The 19,151-nt window shown below is 50.6% G+C and overlaps 2 protein-coding genes across 2 annotated transcripts in view; one reads left to right on the top strand and one right to left on the bottom strand.

The window, feature by feature from the left end:
* The window catches only part of SMPD4 (sphingomyelin phosphodiesterase 4, neutral membrane (neutral sphingomyelinase-3)), a 31,072-nt gene extending 11,921 nt beyond the window's left edge, over positions 1-19,151 (bottom strand). The window contains 11 exon segments of the mRNA XM_011970259.1: positions 1,313-1,384; positions 4,471-4,603; positions 9,564-9,715; positions 9,830-9,882; positions 9,989-10,097; positions 10,478-10,553; positions 10,710-10,852; positions 12,083-12,169; positions 13,792-13,875; positions 18,531-18,596; positions 18,598-19,151. Coding sequence (XP_011825649.1) covers positions 1,313-1,384; positions 4,471-4,603; positions 9,564-9,715; positions 9,830-9,882; positions 9,989-10,097; positions 10,478-10,553; positions 10,710-10,852; positions 12,083-12,169; positions 13,792-13,875; positions 18,531-18,596; positions 18,598-18,603 — 981 coding nt within the window. The 5' untranslated portion in view covers positions 18,604-19,151.
* Positions 18,719-19,151, top strand: part of LOC105532181 (mitotic-spindle organizing protein 2B-like) — a 12,800-nt gene continuing 12,367 nt past the window's right edge. The window contains exon 1 of the mRNA XM_011970260.1: positions 18,719-18,800. The gene's annotated coding sequence lies outside the window, so the exon portion shown is untranslated. The remainder of the gene's footprint in view (positions 18,801-19,151) is intronic.

The raw sequence follows: 19,151 nt of genomic DNA, 5'->3' as shown, positions 1-19,151 counted from the left end.
TGTGCTTCCACTCCCTCAGAAGGCAGAAGGAGCAACCGGAACACAATGCAGTGTGGTGGCCCCTGCCCCTGCCAGGCCACGCCATGCCACATGCACTAGTGCTGAGTGAGGGACCCAGAGTCCCACGGGAGGAGCAGGCCTGGGGAATAACCAGGCCCCCAGGCACCAGCCAGGGACATGCAGCAAGTCTGCTCTGGAAGCAGGAAGGGGACTGCAGGCTCTTTGTGACTCAGGAGGCCCAAGATGGGGTCCTCAGCCTTTCCCCATTCTCCACCCATGTGATTCTGAGGGTGAGGATTTGGGGGACCCTATGCTCTGCGAGAGCCTTCACATGGCAAAGCATAGGGCCCTGGAACTGGCTGTAGAGACTGTGGCAGAAGCAGACCCACAGCTCTTTGCCAGAACCCAAGGAAAAGTGACAGGATGCTCCTCTGAAGTTTAACTCCACCAGCCACATTCTGGAGGAAGCCCTCAGTTTAAATCTGTCAGCGACAAAGCCAGTTTCCCAAGCATACTGATGCACAGACGCCATGGGCACCAGACCACGTGGCTGATGCCACCTCAGGCAAGGGCCCGGATAGGCATGAGTCAAGCGGCTCCACGGAAGGTGACTGACTGGAGATCCAAGGTTCACCTAGCTGCTTTCTCATTCTGACCAGTCCGGGTGGTGGGGGGTGCTAGCTCCAGGAACAGCAACAGCAAGAGCGACCCAGGGCCTCCGCCACCTCCAGGCATCTGCAAGCAGCGTGTTGCCCGGAGAGAGAGCGGGGAGAGGAGAGAGGGAGGGAGAGGAGGCAAGCCAGGCTGCATGCAGGGGGGCACCAGGTGCCACCCACCATGAGAAGGGCTGCTTGCTCATGCTCTGGAGGAGGTGGGGGAGTACAGGGAGCAGGCAAAGGAGGCTCCAAGCCACCCCTTCATGGGAAAGCACAAAGCCACTGCTGATGGTCGAGGAGACAGACGAGAACGTGGCTCCCAGAGCATCGAAGCTCCCCCGCCCTCAGAGCAAGAGCACCACAACCTCATCTGTTCCCGCTGCCAGGGAGGGGGCTCAGGAAGCTGCACAGGGTGGGCCCCGGAGAGGCCAGACCTCCAGTCCTTAAGTGTCTACACGTCAGGGTGCAACACCCCCTGCCCGCTACCAGGAACTAGAGAACGATGCCCACTTCTTATTCGGCTTCTGAGTGACAAGTGGGTGGTGGGTTTCTGCTTCCCACCGTTCAGTCTGTGAAAACTCACTCAGAGGCAGGATAAGCAGCAGGTTGAGCAGGGTCAGAAGCAGGAGGTGGGAAGAAAAACTGTGGAAACATACCTTGGCATGAGGGGACTGCATTTTTTGATACATCTCCAAGGAATAGTGATGAAGCCACATTTCAACAAAAACCTGCAAAAAAGCATTAGCTAGTCAACCATTCTCAACAATGGTGCCAGACCGTTCAGTGGGGAAAGGACAGTGCCTCCAACAAGCAGAGCTGGGAACACAAAATATCCACATGCAGAACAGTGAAGCTGGGCCCTTCCTTCACACCATTGCCAAAATATAACTCAAAATGGGTAAGTGACCTGAGGACAAGAACTAAAACCATAAACTCTCAGAAGAAAACATGGGAGAAAACTTCGTAACACTAGATTTGGCAATGGTTAATTAGATATGACGCCCAAAGCACAGGCAACAAAAGGAAAAAAATAGACAGACTTCATCAAAATCAGCACTCTTGAGCATGAAAAGATACTATTGATAGAGTAAAAAGGCAATCAACAGGCACGGTGACTCAGCCCTGTCATCCCAGCACTTTGGGAGGCTGAGGTGGGTGGATTACCTGAGGCCAGGAGTTCAAGACCAGCCTGGCCAACATAGTGAAAATCTGTCTCTACAAAAAATACAAAAATCAGCTGGGTGTGTTGGGGCATCACACCTATAGTCCCAGCAACTTGGGAGTCTGAGGTGGGAGGACTGCTTGAGCCCAGTCTGAGGTGGGAGGATTGCTTGAGCCCAGGAGTTTGAGGCTGCAGTGAGCCAAGATTGCACCACTGCATTCTAGCCTGGCAACAAAGTTAGAACCTGTTAAAAACAAAACAAAAAGGGCTGGGCACAGTGGCTCACACCTGTAATCCCAACCCTTTGGGAGGCCAAGGCAGGTGGATCACCTGAGGTCAGGAGTTCGAGACCAGCCTGACCCAACATGGAGAAACGTCGTCTCTACTAAAAATACAAAACTAGCCGGGCATGGTGGTGCATGCCTGTAATTCCAGCTCAACTACTTGGGAGGCTGAGGCAGGAGAAACGCTTGAACCTGGGAGGCAGAGGTTGCGGTAAGCCAAAATCGCGGCATTGCACTCCAGCCTGGGCAACAAGAGCAAAACTTGGTCTCTAAAAAAAAAAAGAAGCAACTCAAGTATCTATTGAGAGATAAATAAATAAACACAATGTGGTACATCCACACAATGGAACACTACTCAGTCTTAAAAAGCAAGGAAATTCTGATACATGCTATAACATGGATTAATCTTTAGTCCATTATGCTAAGTGAAGCATGCTAGTCACACACAAATAAGTATTATATGCTACAAATACTCTGGGTATGAGATCTAAGAGTCAAATCTACAGAAACAGAAAGCAGAATAGTGGTTGCCAGGTGCTGGGTGGGGAATTGTTTAATGGTTTGATTTCTTTGTTTTTCACTAAAAGAGATTGGGTCTCACTATGTTGGTCAGGCTGGTCTTGAACTCCTGGCCTTGAGCAATCCTTCCCTGCTTGGCCTCCCAAAGTGCTAAGATTAGAGGTGTGAGGCCCCTGCGCCCAGGCTGATTCAGTTTCAGTTTTGCAAGAAGAAAAGCATTCTGGAGATCGGATGAACAATAACATGAATATATTTAACACTACTGACTGTACACTTGAAAATGGTTAAGACAATAAATTTTATGTTATGTATATCTTATAATTAAAATTTTTTTCTTAATTAAAAAAACAAAAAGGGCTGGGCATAGTGGCTCACGCCTACAATCCTAACCCTTTGGGAGGCTGAGGTAAATGGATCACTTGTGGTCAGGAGTTCAAGACATGGTGAAACCCCATCTCTAGTAAAAATGCAAAAATTAGCTGAGCGTGGCAGCGGGCACCTGGAATCCTAGCTATTTGGGAGGCTGAGGCAGGAGAATCACTTGAACCTGAGAGGTGGAGGTTGCACTGAGCCAAGATTGTGCCACCACACTCCAGCCTGGACAACAGAGGGAGACTCCATCTCAAAAAAAAAAAAACCAAAAAAAAAACCCAAAGCTTTGGTCCAGGAAACAGCAGTACCTTCCAGTTCTGCCCTATAAGCCCTGTGTCACCATCTCCTGCCCTCTTCATGGCCAGCACAGCCCACAGTCCACACAGCCAAGAGTCAGCTGGGCATCACGGTCCCCTCTGTGAACAGGGGCAACGGCTCTTACCATTCCACCCTGCGAGGATGCTCTGAAATGGTGTGGAGGCTTCAAAAAGCGCAGCACTCCAAATCCTAGGAGTTATATAGAAGGTAAAGACGGAATCCTATCTCATCTACAGGCCAGGCTGTCAACAGCAAGGCTGTGGCTACCAAGTCAGCCCCAGGATCCAGCGTCACAAGCAGCACCTGCTGAAGCTCTCTGATGTGTGCCTAGAAGACACAGCCAGGACCTGGGAGCTGGCCAGCACTCAGTGAGTGAGCCAGCCCATACCATCCTGACAGGCTGGAGCCCCTCTGGGCAGACAAGGAAATCTGTCACCTACTACTTGGATCCCCTGAATCAATGGAAGGCCTGTGAAGGCTGCACAGACCCCTCACCATTCAGTGTCATAAAAATGCTACTGGGGCAGGGCTTAATATCCACATAATGGTAATCACAGGAAACATCTCCAACAACACGGGAGGCAGAAACCAAAAGACTCGGCGACAATCATATCACCGCAGGCAAAACAAAACACTTCCATGAACAGGGGGTTCTGGGATGAAAAACACCATCAATGACATGTAAGTTAGAAGGGTGGGTAGATCTATTTTCATGTTTTCTAAATCGTCATAGCAGCAAAATATCAACAATTTAAAATCAGCCCCAGGCTGAGGGGCCATCTCTGGGACTCTGTCCCACATAGTGGAAGGTGGCTTTTTTCTTTTTTTTTTTTTTTTTTTTGAGATGGAGTCTAGTTCGGTCACCCAGGCTGGAGTGCAGTGGCCAGATCTCAGCTCACTGCAAGCTCCGCCTCCCGGGTTTACGCCATTCTCCTGCCTCAGCCTCCCAAGTAGCTGGGACTGCAGGCATGTGCCACCATGGCTGGCCAATTTTTGTATTTTTAGTAGAGACGTGGTTTCACCATGTTGACCAGGTTGTCTCAAACTCCTGACCTCAGGTGATCTGCCCACCTCGGCCTCCCAAAGTGCTGGGGATTATAGGCGTGAGCCACTGCGCCTGGCTGGCTGAACAGTTTCTTTTGACCAGCTCGACTCTCACCTGGAGCAGAGTTTCTGACCTCCAGATCTCGTGGGAGGCGGGGTCTGCATTCACAGACGTCTGATGAGAGATGTGTCGCTTCAGGAGGCTAGTGTGGTGGAGGCCATAGGAAGCAAAGGGCATGGCTGGTGTCCTGAGGGAGACACAGAAATAGGCCCGAGTTACAGGCTCCTGCTGGCCTAGCCAGGGGCAATCTGGATCTCAAAATCAAGGAGAGCAGGGACAGATTACAAGTTGCTCAATAGCACAATGCCCCTCCCCCCAGCCCCTGATCACACTGATATACCTGAATAAATCAATAGCACAGAGAGAAGTCCTCCTTACCACAGTGACCACTGACCCATTAATCAATGAAGGAGGGATGAAGTTAGAGAACCACCATTTGGTAACTGCCCTATTAATAGCTAATTTGGTCAACCTCAACAGCGAGGTTGGGCATGGGGGCTCACACCTGTAATCCCAGCACCTTGGGAGACCAAGGCAGGAGGATTTCTTGAGGCCAGGCATTTGAGATCAGCCTGGGCAACAAAGTGAGAATCCATCTCCACAAAAACATTGAAACATAAAACAGCAGGGCCTGGTGGCAGGTGCCTATAGTCCTAGCTACTTAGAAGGCTGAGGAGGAAGAATGGTCTGGGCCCACAAGTTGAGGCTATAGTGACAAATGATCATGCCAACTTCACGCCAGCCTGGGGTGACAGAGCAAGACCCTGTTTCTAAAAAATTAAGAAATTTCCAGCCTGGGCAACATGGCAAAACCCTGTCTCCACAAAAAACCACAAAAATTAGCCAGGAGTGGTATGCCTGCCTGTAGTCCCAGACACTTGGGGGGTTGAGATGGGAGGATCACTTGAGCCCAGGAGGTTGAGGCTGCTGTGAGCAGAGATCGTACTACTGCCCTCCAGCCTGGGGTAAGAGAATAAGACCTTGTCTGCAAATAAAATCAATTTGAAAAAAGGAGACAATCAAAAGTGGATGTTAATACTAGTGATAATTACATAGTCTCCATACATCTTTCTGGTAAATCCTCGTTATCAAAATTTTTTTTTTTTTGATACAGGATCTTATCCTGTTGCCCAGGCTGGAGTGCAGTGATGCAATCACAGCTCACTGCAACCTCAACCTCCTAGACTTAGGCCTCCCAAGTAGCTGGGACCAACACCATCATGCCTGGCTGGAGTGCAATGGCACGATCTCAGCTCACTGCAGCCTCCACCTCCTGGATTCAAGCGATTCTCCTGCCTCAGCCTCCCGAGTAGCCGGGACTGCAGGCATGTGCCACCATGGCTGGCCAATTTTTATATTTTTAGTAGAGATGTGGTTTCACAATATTGGCCAGGTTGGTCTCAAACTCCTGACCTCAGGTGATCTGCCCACCTCGGCCTCCCAAAGTGCTGCGGATTATAGGCGTGAGCCACTGTGTCCGGCTGGCTAAAAGTTTTGTGCTATGTTGCCCAGGCTCTCACTACTGATGTTTTTTTGTTTGTTTTTGAGATATGATCTCACTCTGTAGCCCAAGCTGGTGTATACGGACATGATCTTGGCTCACTACCACCTCTGCCTCCTGGGTACAAGCAATCCTCCCACCCCAGTCTCTCAAGTAGCTGAGATTACAAGCGCACGCCACCACGCCTGGCTAATTTTTAAATTTTTGGTAGAAATGGGATTTTGCTACATTGCCTGGGCTGATTTCACACTCCTGAGCTCCAGTGATCCGCCCACCTCAGCCTCTCAAAGTGCTGGGATTACAGGTATGAGCCACGGTGCTCAGCCTCATTACTATTTAATCTGGGCACAAAGTAATTATTTTACAGTGGAAAAACCTGACCGACACCTTTTTCACCCGCTGATAAAGGGCACTTGGCAAGGACCAGGTGTCCCACTACGGTGCTCCTGCCAACAAAGCCTGTGCTAGGCCTAGTCACCAGCAAATACCAGACAGCCTAAGGGGTGGCTGCATGCTCTGGAGGAGTCGAGGTCAGGAAAGACAGAAAGGCAAGGGACCATTCCTGACTGAAGGGGACTAGAAATATCACTGCATACAGTGGGTGAGCCTGTGAGGCATCACTGCACACAATGTGTGGCCTGGTGGCAATACTAACTTTCTGGTGTGGTTACAGGCACTGTGACTATATAGGATAATGCATTCGCTTCTAGGAAATACACTGAAATATTAAGAGGTCAAGCGGTGTCATATCCTTTAGCTTACTCATATTGGCTTAGAGAAAAAAACACATACAATAGAGGTCGAAAACAACAGATGCAGCACAGTGTTAACAATTTGGAAATCTGGGTGAAGGGTCTATGAAAGTTTCTTTTTTTTTTTTCTGAGACAGGATCTTGTTCTGTTACCCCAGGCTAGAGTGCAGTGGCACACTCACAGCTCACAGCTCACTGCTCCTGGGCACAAGTGATCCTCCCACCTCAGGCTCCTGAGGTAGCCACCTGAGTAGCTGGGACCATAGCTGCACATCACCACACTTGGCTAATTTTATTTTTTGTAGAAATGAAGTCTCCCGATGTTGCCCACGCTGGTCTCGAATTCCTGGTCCCAAGCGATCCTCCCACGTTGGCCTCCCAAAGTGTTGGGATTACAGGCGTGAGCCACCGTGCTCGGCCTGCAAGTTATTTTTATCATGCATGGAAACTTTTCTGTAAGTCTGAAGTTATTCCAAAATAAAAACTTAGGTGTGGTGGCTTGCACCTGTAATTCCAGCTATTTGGGAAGCTGAGGCAGGAAGACTGCTGAAGCCAGGAGTTCAAGACCAGCCTGGGCAACACAGCGAGGCATCCTCATATCTCTGCAAGAAAAAAAAAATTTTTTTTAATTAGCTGGCTGTGGTGACACGTGCCTGTAGTCACTGAGGTGACAGGCTGGCTTGAGTGATGATTGTGCCACCAAGTGATGACTATGACACTGTACTCCAGCCTGTGTGACAGAGTAAGACCGTCTTTAAAAATACATAATGGCTAGGCCAGGAGTGGTGGCTCACACCTGTAATCCCAGCACTTTAGGGGGTAAAAGCGGGCAGATCACTTGTGGTCAGGAGTTCAAGACCAGCCTGGTCAATATGGTGAAACCCTGTCTCTACTAAAGATACAAAAATTAGCTGGGCGTGGTGACAGGCACCTGTAGTCCCAGCTACTCGGGAGGCTGAGCCAGGAGAATCACTAGAAGCAGAGACAGCGCCACGGCACTCCAGCCTGGGCAACTAGAGCAAGACCCTGTCAAAAAAAAAAAAAAAAAAGCCCACAATGGGCCAGTGTGGTGGTTCATGCCTGTGATTCCTGAACTTTGGAAGGCTGAGGCAGGAGGATGGCTTGAGCCCAGGAGTTCTAGAGTAGCCTGGGCAACATAGCAAGACCCATCTTACAAAAAAATAAAATAAAAGCTGGGCGTGGGGGTGCATGCTTACAGTACCAGCTACTTGGCAGGTTGAAGTGGGAGGATCACTTGAGCTCAGGAGGTCAACACTGCAGTGAGCTGTGATCACAACACTGCACTCCAGCTTGGAAAACCAAGCCAGACACTGTCTCAAAAAAAATTAAAATAAATTTAAAAAAAGGCTGGGCACAGTAGCTCACACCTGTAATCCCAGCACTTTGTCTGAGGCCGAGGCAGACGGATTGCCTGAGGTCAGGAGTTTGAGGCCAGCCTGGCCAACAGGTGAAACTGTTTCTACAAAAAAATACAAAAAATAACCGGGCATGCTGACCTGTGCTTGTAATCCCAGCTACTCATGAGGCTGAGGCGGGAGAATCGCTTGAACCCAGGAGGCGGAGGTTGCAGTGAGCTGAGATTGTGCCACTGCACCACTCCAACATGGACAACAGAGTGAGACTCTGTCTCCAAAGAAAAAAAACTCAAACCATACATATACATTTTTTTTTCTTTTTTGTGCAGTGGTGCGACCTCAGTTTACCATAACCTCCGTCTCCTGGGTTCAAGTGATTCTCCCGCCTCCGCCTCCCGAGTAGCTGGGATTACAGGCACCTGCCACCATGCCCAGCTAATTTTTGTACTTTTAGTAGAGACGAGGTTACACCGTATTGGCCAGGGAGGTCTCGAATTCCTGATCTCAGGCGATCCCTCCGCCTCGGCCTCCCAAAGTGCTGGGATTACAGGTGTGAGCCACCGCTCCCAGCCTACATATATAATTTCTAAAAGAAAAAATTAAATTAAAAAACCCAAAAAGTTAAAACAAGGCATCAAAAACCGCTTGGCAGCTGGACTGTGCATCTGAGAGGGTGTGAATCTGCCTCGCCTCCAAGTCCTCCACAGGATCAGCAACATTTCAGGGTCACTGATCACTGCCGCCAACCGGGCAGTGTCTCCTCCCTGCCGCTCCCTTTCTCCCCTCCACCCTCTGGGGAATCTGTCCACATGTGTGAATTGCAGGTAAAGGCCTGGCCTGCCTTGCATATGCCAGCAGATCTGGGGTGGGCCAGCACCTGCAGGAAGGGGCCTGCATGCAGCTTCCCAGGGAAGGCGACGGGCCAGTGAGATTAAGGAGGGTCAGAGGTGCATAGGCAGCTGCTGCAGGGGCAAGAGGGTCTCCTGGGAAGTCGGCCAAGAGGCCCTGCGTTAGGGCCCACTGAGGACCCAGGACAGCCAGGCATGAGAGCCCCTGGTTTACACTCCCTACCTGTGCAGGCGGGCATCAGGCTCAGCCTGTTTGGACTGGCACAACAGGCTCTTTGGCCCAGGGCCTCCCCTTCGACCTGCTCCTGGGGCCCGTAGAGATTTCCATGTTTTTTGCTCATAGGACAACCTTTCCACCCTGCTCCCCGGCTCAGACACTGCCTGTGGGGAGGGCTGCTCCACGCACAACACAACACATTCCCATGAAGGCCGGGGAGGCCTCCAGGGACCTGATAGCTTCAGTGATGGCCAAAGACACTGAAAACTAAGGACAGACTGCCCTCCACACCCCCCTCCCCATCTGTGCTAAGACAGCTAGGGGTGGGGAATGAGGCATAAGAAAAATCGGGGAACCCTGGACAAAGGGTGACAACACTGTCCCCGTGGGCGATGCAACTGACCAGGTCACTCCCTTATGGAAGAGCCAGGTCTTAACAAAGGGCAGCCTTACCTGGGAGGTGGTGAGGGGCTGGTCCCGCCTGGGCTGGAGGAGAGTGGCGGGGGCACACTCCCTTCGGTGGGCAGGAACCACGACAGGTACCTGTCCACCAGGATGAAATAGGCACAGTCTGAAGTACGGACGTGGAGGGACACAGGGAGTGGCTGGAAAACCAAGCTAGTTGTTAGCATGGGCTCCGGATGCTGCCTGGCCAACAAGTGCAGGGAAGCCCTGGGCCATGGTCCCACCTCTCCCAGCTAAAGGCATCTCTTCCCTACCTTTTGAGTGATGAGGCTCAGGGCAAAGAAGAATATGTAATACTCGAACGGATCTGAGGGCAGCGTCAGGGGCAAACAAGCAGGGTTGATGAGCAACCCCCACAGTGTCAAGTGCTGGGCCACCCACAGCCTCCCTACCTCAGGGCCACCAAAGGATACTCAGGGCCAGGTTCAGGCCAAGGCCCCCAGTAGGGGTGAACTGGACCTTGTTGTGGTACAGGGGACTGTCAGGGAGGATGCACTCCTGGATGGACGCCTTCACAGGACCCTGCAGAGAGAGGCAGTGAGGCTTGTGGGCAGGTGCTGGTGCGCAATGCCCGATACACAGTGCCCCACATGCACAGCAGCACTTTGGGAAGGCCACTGGGGAAGAGACCCACACACAGAACCCATCTGTGGGGACAGTGCCCTGCCTCTCAGCAGTGCCTGAACAAGAGTCTTTGCTTAGAACTTCTCCTACCATCTCATAAAAAGCTACAGACAGCAAGGGTAGCAGCCATGCAATACCCATTTCCTTTGCCTCTCATACCCCGGGAACAAATCACTCCTAAATTTGCCCTCAGAGGACTGGAGGAGATTGCCCATCACCACAGGGCTGTGCAAGGCCCACTGCCCCGAGCACCACTCTCGCCACTGTGGTTTACTTACAGGCAGGTAGGACACAGGAAAGTCAAACTTATAGTCTTCAGCTTGAAGCTTATAAACCAACTTCATCATTGGGCCACTGAACATGAAATTGAACAAACACACAAAAAAGCAAATGAGCTGCAAATTATCCTGCTTTGATTGCTTCTCAATCATAAAAAATTCAGAGAGTGGTTTAAAGGTGGAATCACCATGAGGAATCACCCAGCCTCTCTCCAGTGACGAATCTACCTACCCAGGGTCAAGAAATTCCATCACGATGCTGTACTCCACAGGATTCACACGCCCTTGTAAGCAGCGGAGGTTCCAGCCAATGAGGACACCATCTAGGCTGCCAAAAATGCTCTCTACCAGCCATGGGAAGATGGTGTGCAGCTCCTGAAACAATGTGTGGTGAGGCTGCGGGCAGGACCAGCACCCACTCCTGCCGCAGCTCTAGTCCTGCACTACCTGCTGCCTAGCTCCCCCTGAGGAGGCCACTCCCTGGCTGAGACCTATGGGATCAGTCCTGCACCCAAAGGAATCCTGGTGCCAACAACAAGAGCAGCTTTGGGTTCTTCCAGTGGGGTACGTGGCATACCAAGCAGCGCCGCTTTAGACTTGGGCCAGTTAAGTAAGTCAGCCTCTGATCAAAACACATTTTGTGTGTGTGATACAAGACTAAATTAAGAAAAAAACAAAAAATAAACAGAAACAATGAAGAAAATTAAAAATAAAATTAAATGGATAAATAAAATACATATGTTTTGAGACAAGGTCTCACTCTGTTGCCCTGGCTGGAGTGCAGCGATGCAATCATGGCTCACTGCAGCCTTGACTTCCTGGGCTCCAGCAATCCTCCCACCTCAGTGTCCTGAGTAGGCACACACCACCACACTCAGCTAATTTTTAAATTTCTTGTAGAGATAGGTTCTCAGTATGTTCCTAGACTGGTTTTGAGCTCCTGGGCTTAAGTGATCCTCCCACCTCGGCCTACCAAAGTGTTGAGATTACAGGCATGAGTCACCACCCCAAAAGATTCTTTAGAAAGTGTTGGAAACTTTTGACTTGAAGGACGCTCTATCAGAAAGGAAAGCAACATCCTTCCCAGAGTGAAGCCCCTAAAACCGAACTGACCTATTGCCATTTGGTACGAACTCCTTGCCTAGGCCGGCTTCCTGGGCTTGACAATTCCAGGTGTGATTTAAATACATATTTTTGCATTTACATCAGGGTTTCTCAACCTTGGTGCTATTGACATTTTGGGCTAGATACTTCTTTGCCGCAGGGAGCTGTCCTGTGCTTTGCAGGATGTTTCCAGCAACCCTGGCCTCTACTTCCTAGATGCCAGTAGCACACACTCCCCATCTACCTCCAGATGTGACAACCAAAAATGTCTCTGACATTGCCAAGTGTCCCCTGAGGGACAGAGCACCTGTGGCTGAGAACCCCTGATCTATAAGTTCACATGTTTAAATGCGTCTATAACATAATGGTCATGATAAGGGCCAGCACTCTGTGCCAGGCAGTGCTTGGGGTTGGGGCAGGGAGGGAAATTAGGAATTATAATAAAGTTCTTCAAGGAATGTATAAGACATGCTCCAAAGAGAGACATTAGCAGAGCTGTACCTTTGCTGGAAAATCCTCAATGACTTTAACCAAGTCTTGGCATTGCTGTGCAAAGGGCTTATTTATAGAGTCAGCTTTCAGGCTAGCCTAGGAGATAGAACAAAGCAAAAAAATCACGAGGACATTCACTCTGCAGCTTTTCGTGATACTCTGGCTTGAGTCAAATAGAAATCCAAGCAATAGGTTGAGTCAGACACATAATCACTGGCCTGCTTCCTCAGCCTCTCATGTGCATCAGTGGCCTAAAGAGTCCTACTAGGAGAGGCCACAGTTCGATGCCCTCTGGACCCGGAACTGTCGGGCTTGTTTCCCAGTGCCTCTCAGAGGGCTGCACATGGTCAGAACAGGACTGACTTCTGCCAATCCTTAAGCAGGGCTGGCCCCAGAGCCGGCCCCAGAGCCAGAAGAGGATCTTGATTGTGTAAGGGGACTGACTTCTGCCAATTCTTAAGCAGGGCTGGCCCCAGAGCCAGTCCCAGAGCCAGAAGAGGATCTTGATTGTATAAGGGCACCCCTTACAAACCAGAGTACCACTGAGTTTGTACACATCAACTGGAAATTTCCAACCTGATGGACCACCATGATGACATCATTGTGATCACCAATAAGAACGCCCAATAACATTAGGGATATGGCAGAAGCTCTCTTAAATGAGCTGTTCTTTATTCAGTAGACAGTAAATCCACTAAACTAATTATCTTAAAACACAGGGCAGACAAAAATTATAGATGGCTTCAGCCAAGTAGACACTAATCATGAAGGCAATGGAGAGACCAGAAAAGACTCAGGACAAGGACTAATGAAATCTACCTAGTCATGGGATGTAAGGAAAGCACCCTGACTACAAGGAGAAAAAGGGCATCTGTGCAAACAGATTAAGATCAGGAGAAACGGCTAGAATTTCAACCTAGAGAGCTCTGCCAAAGGACATCTAAGGCCTTGTCTACCTCCAAATGAGGGTGGATTTCACAGCACTTGAGAGAGACCTGAGCCATGGGCCAGACCTGCTGACTCTAGTGGGGTGCACTGAGGAAGAATGTCCTTCCACATAAATGTTTACAAAAACACCTCCGAAGAACTAAAATTAGGAACTTTCATCGCCAATACTTGCCTCATACCTAACTTCTCACTTCTCAGTATCATTTTTTTTTCTGTTCTTTTTGAGTCTACCATGTTGCCCACGCTGGTCTCAAACTCTTGGGCTCAAGTAATCTTCCTGCATCAGTCTCCTCAGTAGCTGGAACTCCAGGCATGAGCTACTGTAACCAGTTCTCAGCATCATGTTTAATACTTAAAGTGCAACCTAGCAGCCCCCAGCACAACAGTGTCTCCATTCTTCACTGATGACTGTTATGACTGATTATTAGAATGCTTCGTATCTATTTAAGAATTTACAGGTCATGAACATTCTGATATGCATCCTTCTCACTTGCTCCTCCTCCTCCTCATACCCTTGGGAAGTAGAGAAAATAGAATTTGAATGAACTTGTCTTGTATGAGAAAACCCAGAGCACAGAGGGTGCGTAACCCCAAGGTCCTGTAGTAATTAAGGAGGCACAGTCAAGCTTAAGGAGTCTGGCACTGTTTCCATCACATGCCCCTAAAAAACAACCACTACAGAGTTCTTCAAGTCAGTGGGAAGAACACTCAAGTCCCACGGCTACAGAACTATGGCCACACTGACACTCATGCAAGCAGCTGATACTTACCAGTAGAAAGCTGGGCTGCTGGAGGTGAGGGAACGCCATAGCAGCCTCCAGTGGAGAGTTGAAAACGGGCTTCTTAGCAAGCCACTGTGGAAAAACAAGGACAAAAATCTCAACATCTGCAACACAGCAGAATCTTTTTATATTAGTTTTTGAGAGACAGGGTCTCATTCTGTTGCCCAGGCTAGAATGCGGCAGCACAATCATAGCTGACTGCAACCTCAAACTCCCGGGTTCAAGCAATCCTCCCACCTCAGGCTTCTGAGTACAGGCACATGCCACTATGCCCGGCTAATTTTCTTCTTTTCTCTTTTTAGAGACAGGGTCTCACTATGTTGCCCAGGCTAGTTTGTCAGGCTATGATGCCCAGGATCCTGGCCTCCACTGATCCTCCTGCTTTGGCCTCCTAAGTGTTGGGGTTACAGGTGTGAGTCACTGCACCTGGCCCTAATAAAATATTACATAGTTTCACAATGCCCAGGAGAATATCTGTGTAACGCAACACACATTACATTACCAATTCTCATGTCTTATTTATTGATTAGAGACAGGGTCTTGCTTGGTCGCTCAGGCTGCAGTACAGTGGTGTGATCATAGCTCATTGCAACCTCAAATTCCTGAGCTCAAGTAATCCTCCTGCGTCAGCTTCCCAACTAGCAGGGACTGCAGGCAAACATCACCAAGCCCAGCTAATTTTTGTACTTTTTGTAAAGATGGGGGTTTCATCATGTTGCTCAGACTGCTCTTGAACTCCCAGACTCAAGTGATCTATCCACCTCAGTCTCCCAAAGCACTGGGATTACAGGTGTGAGCCACCACGCCCGGCCAGCAATTCCCATCTTTTATGGAAACGCTGTTCTCAGCTGGGTGCAGTGGCTCCTGCCTGTAATCCTAGTACTTTGGGAGGCTGAGGCGGGAGGATCACCTGAGGTCAGGAGTTCAAGACCAGCCTGCCCAGCATGGTGAAACCCTGTCTCTACGAAAATACAAAAATTAGCCAGGCATGATGGCAGGTGCCTATAATCCCAGCTATCCAGCAGGCTGAGACCGAGAATCACTTGAACCCGAGAGAAGGTGGTTGCAGTGAGCTGAGATCACACCACTGCACTCCAGCCTGGGAGGCTGAGCAAGACTCCGTCTCAAAAAAAAAAAAAAAGAAACACTGTTCTGCAGCCCACAGTGGCCAGCTTCAGAGCCGAGTTGTGGTGCTGAATTCTTGGTAATGCTCGTACAGCATTTGTCATACACCAGGACTCACTCTAAGTGCTCTCTCTATATCTCCTCATTTAATCCTCAGTGGTAAGCAAAATTCTAAAGATAGCAGCCCAAGATTCCTGACCCGTTTGTTCAATCAAATACTCATCTAGGTGCTGCTGTGACGGCATTTTGCACATACAATTAGAGTCTTAAGTTAGTGGACCTGAAGTTACAGAGTAGTCCCCAGCTGACAGCCAGCAAGGAAACAAAGACCCTAGTTCTACAACTCCAAAGAACTGGATTCTACCAGCAACCCAAATAAACCTGGAAGCAGCTTCTTCCCTAGAGTTTCCAGGTAAGAGCAAAGCTGCCAACACCTTGATTTTAGTCTTGTAATGCACAGCTGAGCCTGCCTGGAATTCTGCATACATAACTATGAGATAATAACGAGTGCTGGTTTAAGCTGCTAAGTTCGTCATATAAGAACAGAAAAACCATCCTCACAACAACCCTATGGGTACAGATGTACTATGACTGCAGGTCAGTACAGATGATGAAGGAGAGGCAGATATGGGATAACTCACTCACCCCCACCCAGCTACTAAGTGGCAGAACCAAGATTCCAATACAAAGACCGCCTCACAAAACTCTGAGACAGGGGCAAATCCCCTCCATATTACCTGTGCGCTATGCAATGAATGGAGGCTAAGAGCAACCTCTGCCAAGGGAGCCTTCGAATAAACCATCAGAAAACTAGGATCAAAGGCTGGGCACCGTGGTTCATGCCTGTAATCCCACCACTTTGGGAGGCCACGGTGGGCACATTACTTGAGGCCAGGAGCTCGAGACAAGTCTGGCCAACATGGCAAAACCCCATCTCTACTAAAAATACAAAAATTAGCCAGGTGTGGTGGTGGGCACCTGTAGTCCCAGCAACTCGGGAGGCTGAGGCATGAGAAATGCTTGAGACCAGGAGGCGGAGGTTGCAGTGAGCCAAGATCGCATCACTGCACCCTAGCCGGGGTGACAGAGGGAAACTCTGTCTCAAAAAATGAAAAAAAAAAGAAAGAAAACTAAGACCAGCTTTCCAAATTCCCACCTCTCAGCCCACTGAGGTCAGAAATGAAAAATGCTCAGATCTAGACTTCACAGACAGGAAGTCTGCCAAGTCCCACTGGTGGGCTAGTTACAGTTTTCCTGGCCCAGCTCTGCCCACTGCACAAGTAAAGGCACTGGGGTGGCACCTGGCAGTCTGTGGAGGAAGAAAGGCTGGGTGTAAAGAGGCCATGTAGGCAGTTGCAGTGTGGGAGGAGAGAGGAATCTCTGCCTTTGTGCCACTTGGCAATAGGAATATCTCCCAAGATTTTTCAATTTCTTTTTTTTTTTTTTTTTTTGGTGATTGGATTATTTAGCATAATGGCCTCAACCTTCACCCATGTTGTAGCATGTGTTGGCATTTTTTGAGACAGAGTCTCACTCTGTCGCCCAGGCTGTAGTCCAGTGGCCTGATCTCAGCTCACTGCAAGCTCCGCCTCCCGGGTTCTCCCCATTCTCCTGCTTCAGCCTCCTGAGTAGTTGGGACTGCAGGTCCCCGCCACTACGCCCAGCTAATTTTTTTGTATTTTTAGTAGAGACTGGGTTTCACCGTGTTAGCCAGGATGGTCTCAATCTCCTGACCTCATGACCTGCCCGCCTCGGTCTCCCAAAGCAGTGGGATTACAGGCGTCAGCCACTGCACCAGCCTTTATTTTATTTTATTTTATTTTTGACAGTCTCACTCCATCATCTCACTGCAACCTCCACCTCCAAAGTTCAAAAGGTTCTAGTGCCTCAGCCTCCCGAGTAGCTGGGATTACAGGAGCCTGCCACCAAGGTTGGCTAATTTTTCTATTTTTAGTAGAGGCGGGTTTCCCTATGGTGGCCAGGTTGATCTCAAATTCCTGACCTCAAGTGATCCACTGCCTCCACCTCCCAAAGTGCAGGCTTTTTCAATTCTTTTTTGAGATGGAGTCTCGCTCCGTGGCCAAGCTGGAGTCCCCTGGCGTGATCTCGGCTCACTGCAACCTCCAACTCCCTGGTTCAAGCAATTCTCCTGTCTCAGCCTCGAGAGTAGTTGGGATTACAGGCACATCCCATCACACCCAGTTAATTTTTGTATTTTTAGTCAAGACGGGGTTTCACTATGTTGGCCAGACTGGTCTCGAACTCCTGACCTCGTGATCCACCCGCCTTGGCCTCCCAAAGTGCTGGGATTACAGACGCGAGCCACCGTGCCCCGCCGCTTTTTTTCTTTTCTTTTTTTTGTTTTTTTGACACGGAGTCTCCCTCTGCGCTCTGTCACCCAGGCTGGAGTGCAGTGGCGCGATCTCAGCTCACTGCAACCTCCGCCTCCCGGGTTCAAGCAATTCTCTGCCTCAGCCACCCAAGTAGCTGGGATTACAGGCGCCCACTACCATGCCCGGCTAATTTTTGTATTTTTTAGTAGAGACGAGGTTTCACCATCTTGGCCAGGCTGGTCTTGAACTTCTGACCTCGTGATCCACCCGCGTCGGTCTCCCAAAGTGCTGGGATTACAGGTGTGAGCCACCGAGCCCGGCCTCAATTCTTAACCTAGCTATCAATTGCAGTGTTAAAGAAAAACGCCTCAGTCCTAAGGCACTTGATCAAGAAAACACTGCACTACTGCAAAATGATCAAAGCAGCTGTGGACTGTTGGATAAGCGCGGAGCTCTAGCGGATGATGAAGTGGAGAGCATCTCTGCTCAGAAGCAGCTTTCATGGGCAGCGACTGAAAGAATGAGGCCCAGAAGAATTTCTAGGAAATTTCCAAGAGAGGATATTCCAACCCGGGAATTCCCAAGAAGTGTCTCCCACACCCCTGTTCTCTGACCCTGCCATAGCCACCCTCCCCCGTCACAGGTCTCTGCCTGCCATGCATTTAGCGTCCGCTTCATCGCGCCTCTCCAACACCTATTTTCTCCAGGAGCTGCTTCGGACCCCGTCTTTTTTGTTTTGTTTTCCTGAGAGCGACAACCCTTGGGCAATGCCAATCATTCCAAGCAAATTCTGTCAGGCCAAGATCTCCCTCAGCAGCACGCGCCCACCTGTTCCCAGCTCTCCCGCCAACTGGGCTTCGGGACCCTCCGAAACCAAGGCTGGGAGAAGTCGAGCACACATGGGAAGGGTCGAGCTGGGACCCACACCTGGCTGTTCCTCCCACACCACCTGTTAAGCCCAAGGCTGAACTTCAACACAAAGCTCTCCTTCCCTCAATTCCTTCAAGGAAAGTTAACTTTCAACGAACACCTACCGGACTAGGACAGAGTGCAGGAGCCGCGAGGGAAGGTGACACAAAGGCATGGCCCAGGGGGGTGGCAGGAAGACTCAGCCGGGGCTCTCCACTGCCCCGCCTGCCCGGCCTGGGCAAAGCCGCCAGGCCAGCCAGAGTCCTGGGGCTCGCGGAGGAACGGACATGGCCTCCGCAGCGGCTCGGGGAAGGCCCCAGGGCGCCGGACTGTCTCACGCGCGCGTCCCGCCCCACTCACCTGTGGGACCCATAGCGTCGCCCGCCTCAGCGGTAGAAGCCGCCATTCCGCCACGGCGCCGAAACTTCGTCATCAAGCTGCGCGCAGAGCCACGCCCCGCAGCCGGGCGGGAAAAGTGTCTCTTCTTCTCTGGGCCGTTACCTCACACGGCGCGTGCGCAAAGCGAAGGCCTGCCGGGCGAGGACGGGAAGTGGCGAGGCAGGAGTGCGGGGGGAGGGGGTGGTCCGCAGCTGAATGCGCCTGCGTTGTGGTGGCCTCCGGCGCCTCGAGGTAGGGCTCACGCAAGTTCTCCCCCGCAAGGAATGCGCGTGCGCGTAAACAGGTCGTTGATTAGTGCCCCCCCCCACCCCAGCGAGGAGCGACCCCTAGCGGTGCACCGGCGCGGACCAGAAAATTGCACACTTTCTTGTAAGAGGCATTTACTGAGCGCCCAATGTATGCCTAGCACTGGGCCGGGTGCTGCCACCTAAGCGAGCACGATCAATGCAGTCTATCAGGGAGGCCCTGACCGCCAAGCAGCGGGCCCCTGCAGTCCGCCATGCCACCCCCGACCCCTAGCGCGCCGCTCAGCACACTTGGAGCGCCCAGTAACTGTTAGATTCCAATGACGCCGCGGAGGCG

The sequence above is a fragment of the Mandrillus leucophaeus genome, unplaced genomic scaffold (assembly GCF_000951045.1).
Source record: "Mandrillus leucophaeus isolate KB7577 unplaced genomic scaffold, Mleu.le_1.0 Scaffold939, whole genome shotgun sequence".
In the NCBI taxonomy this organism is placed as follows: Eukaryota; Metazoa; Chordata; class Mammalia; order Primates; family Cercopithecidae; genus Mandrillus; species Mandrillus leucophaeus.
The sequence above is the reverse complement of the archived record's forward strand: the minus strand, read 5'-3'. Positions and strand labels throughout refer to the sequence as shown.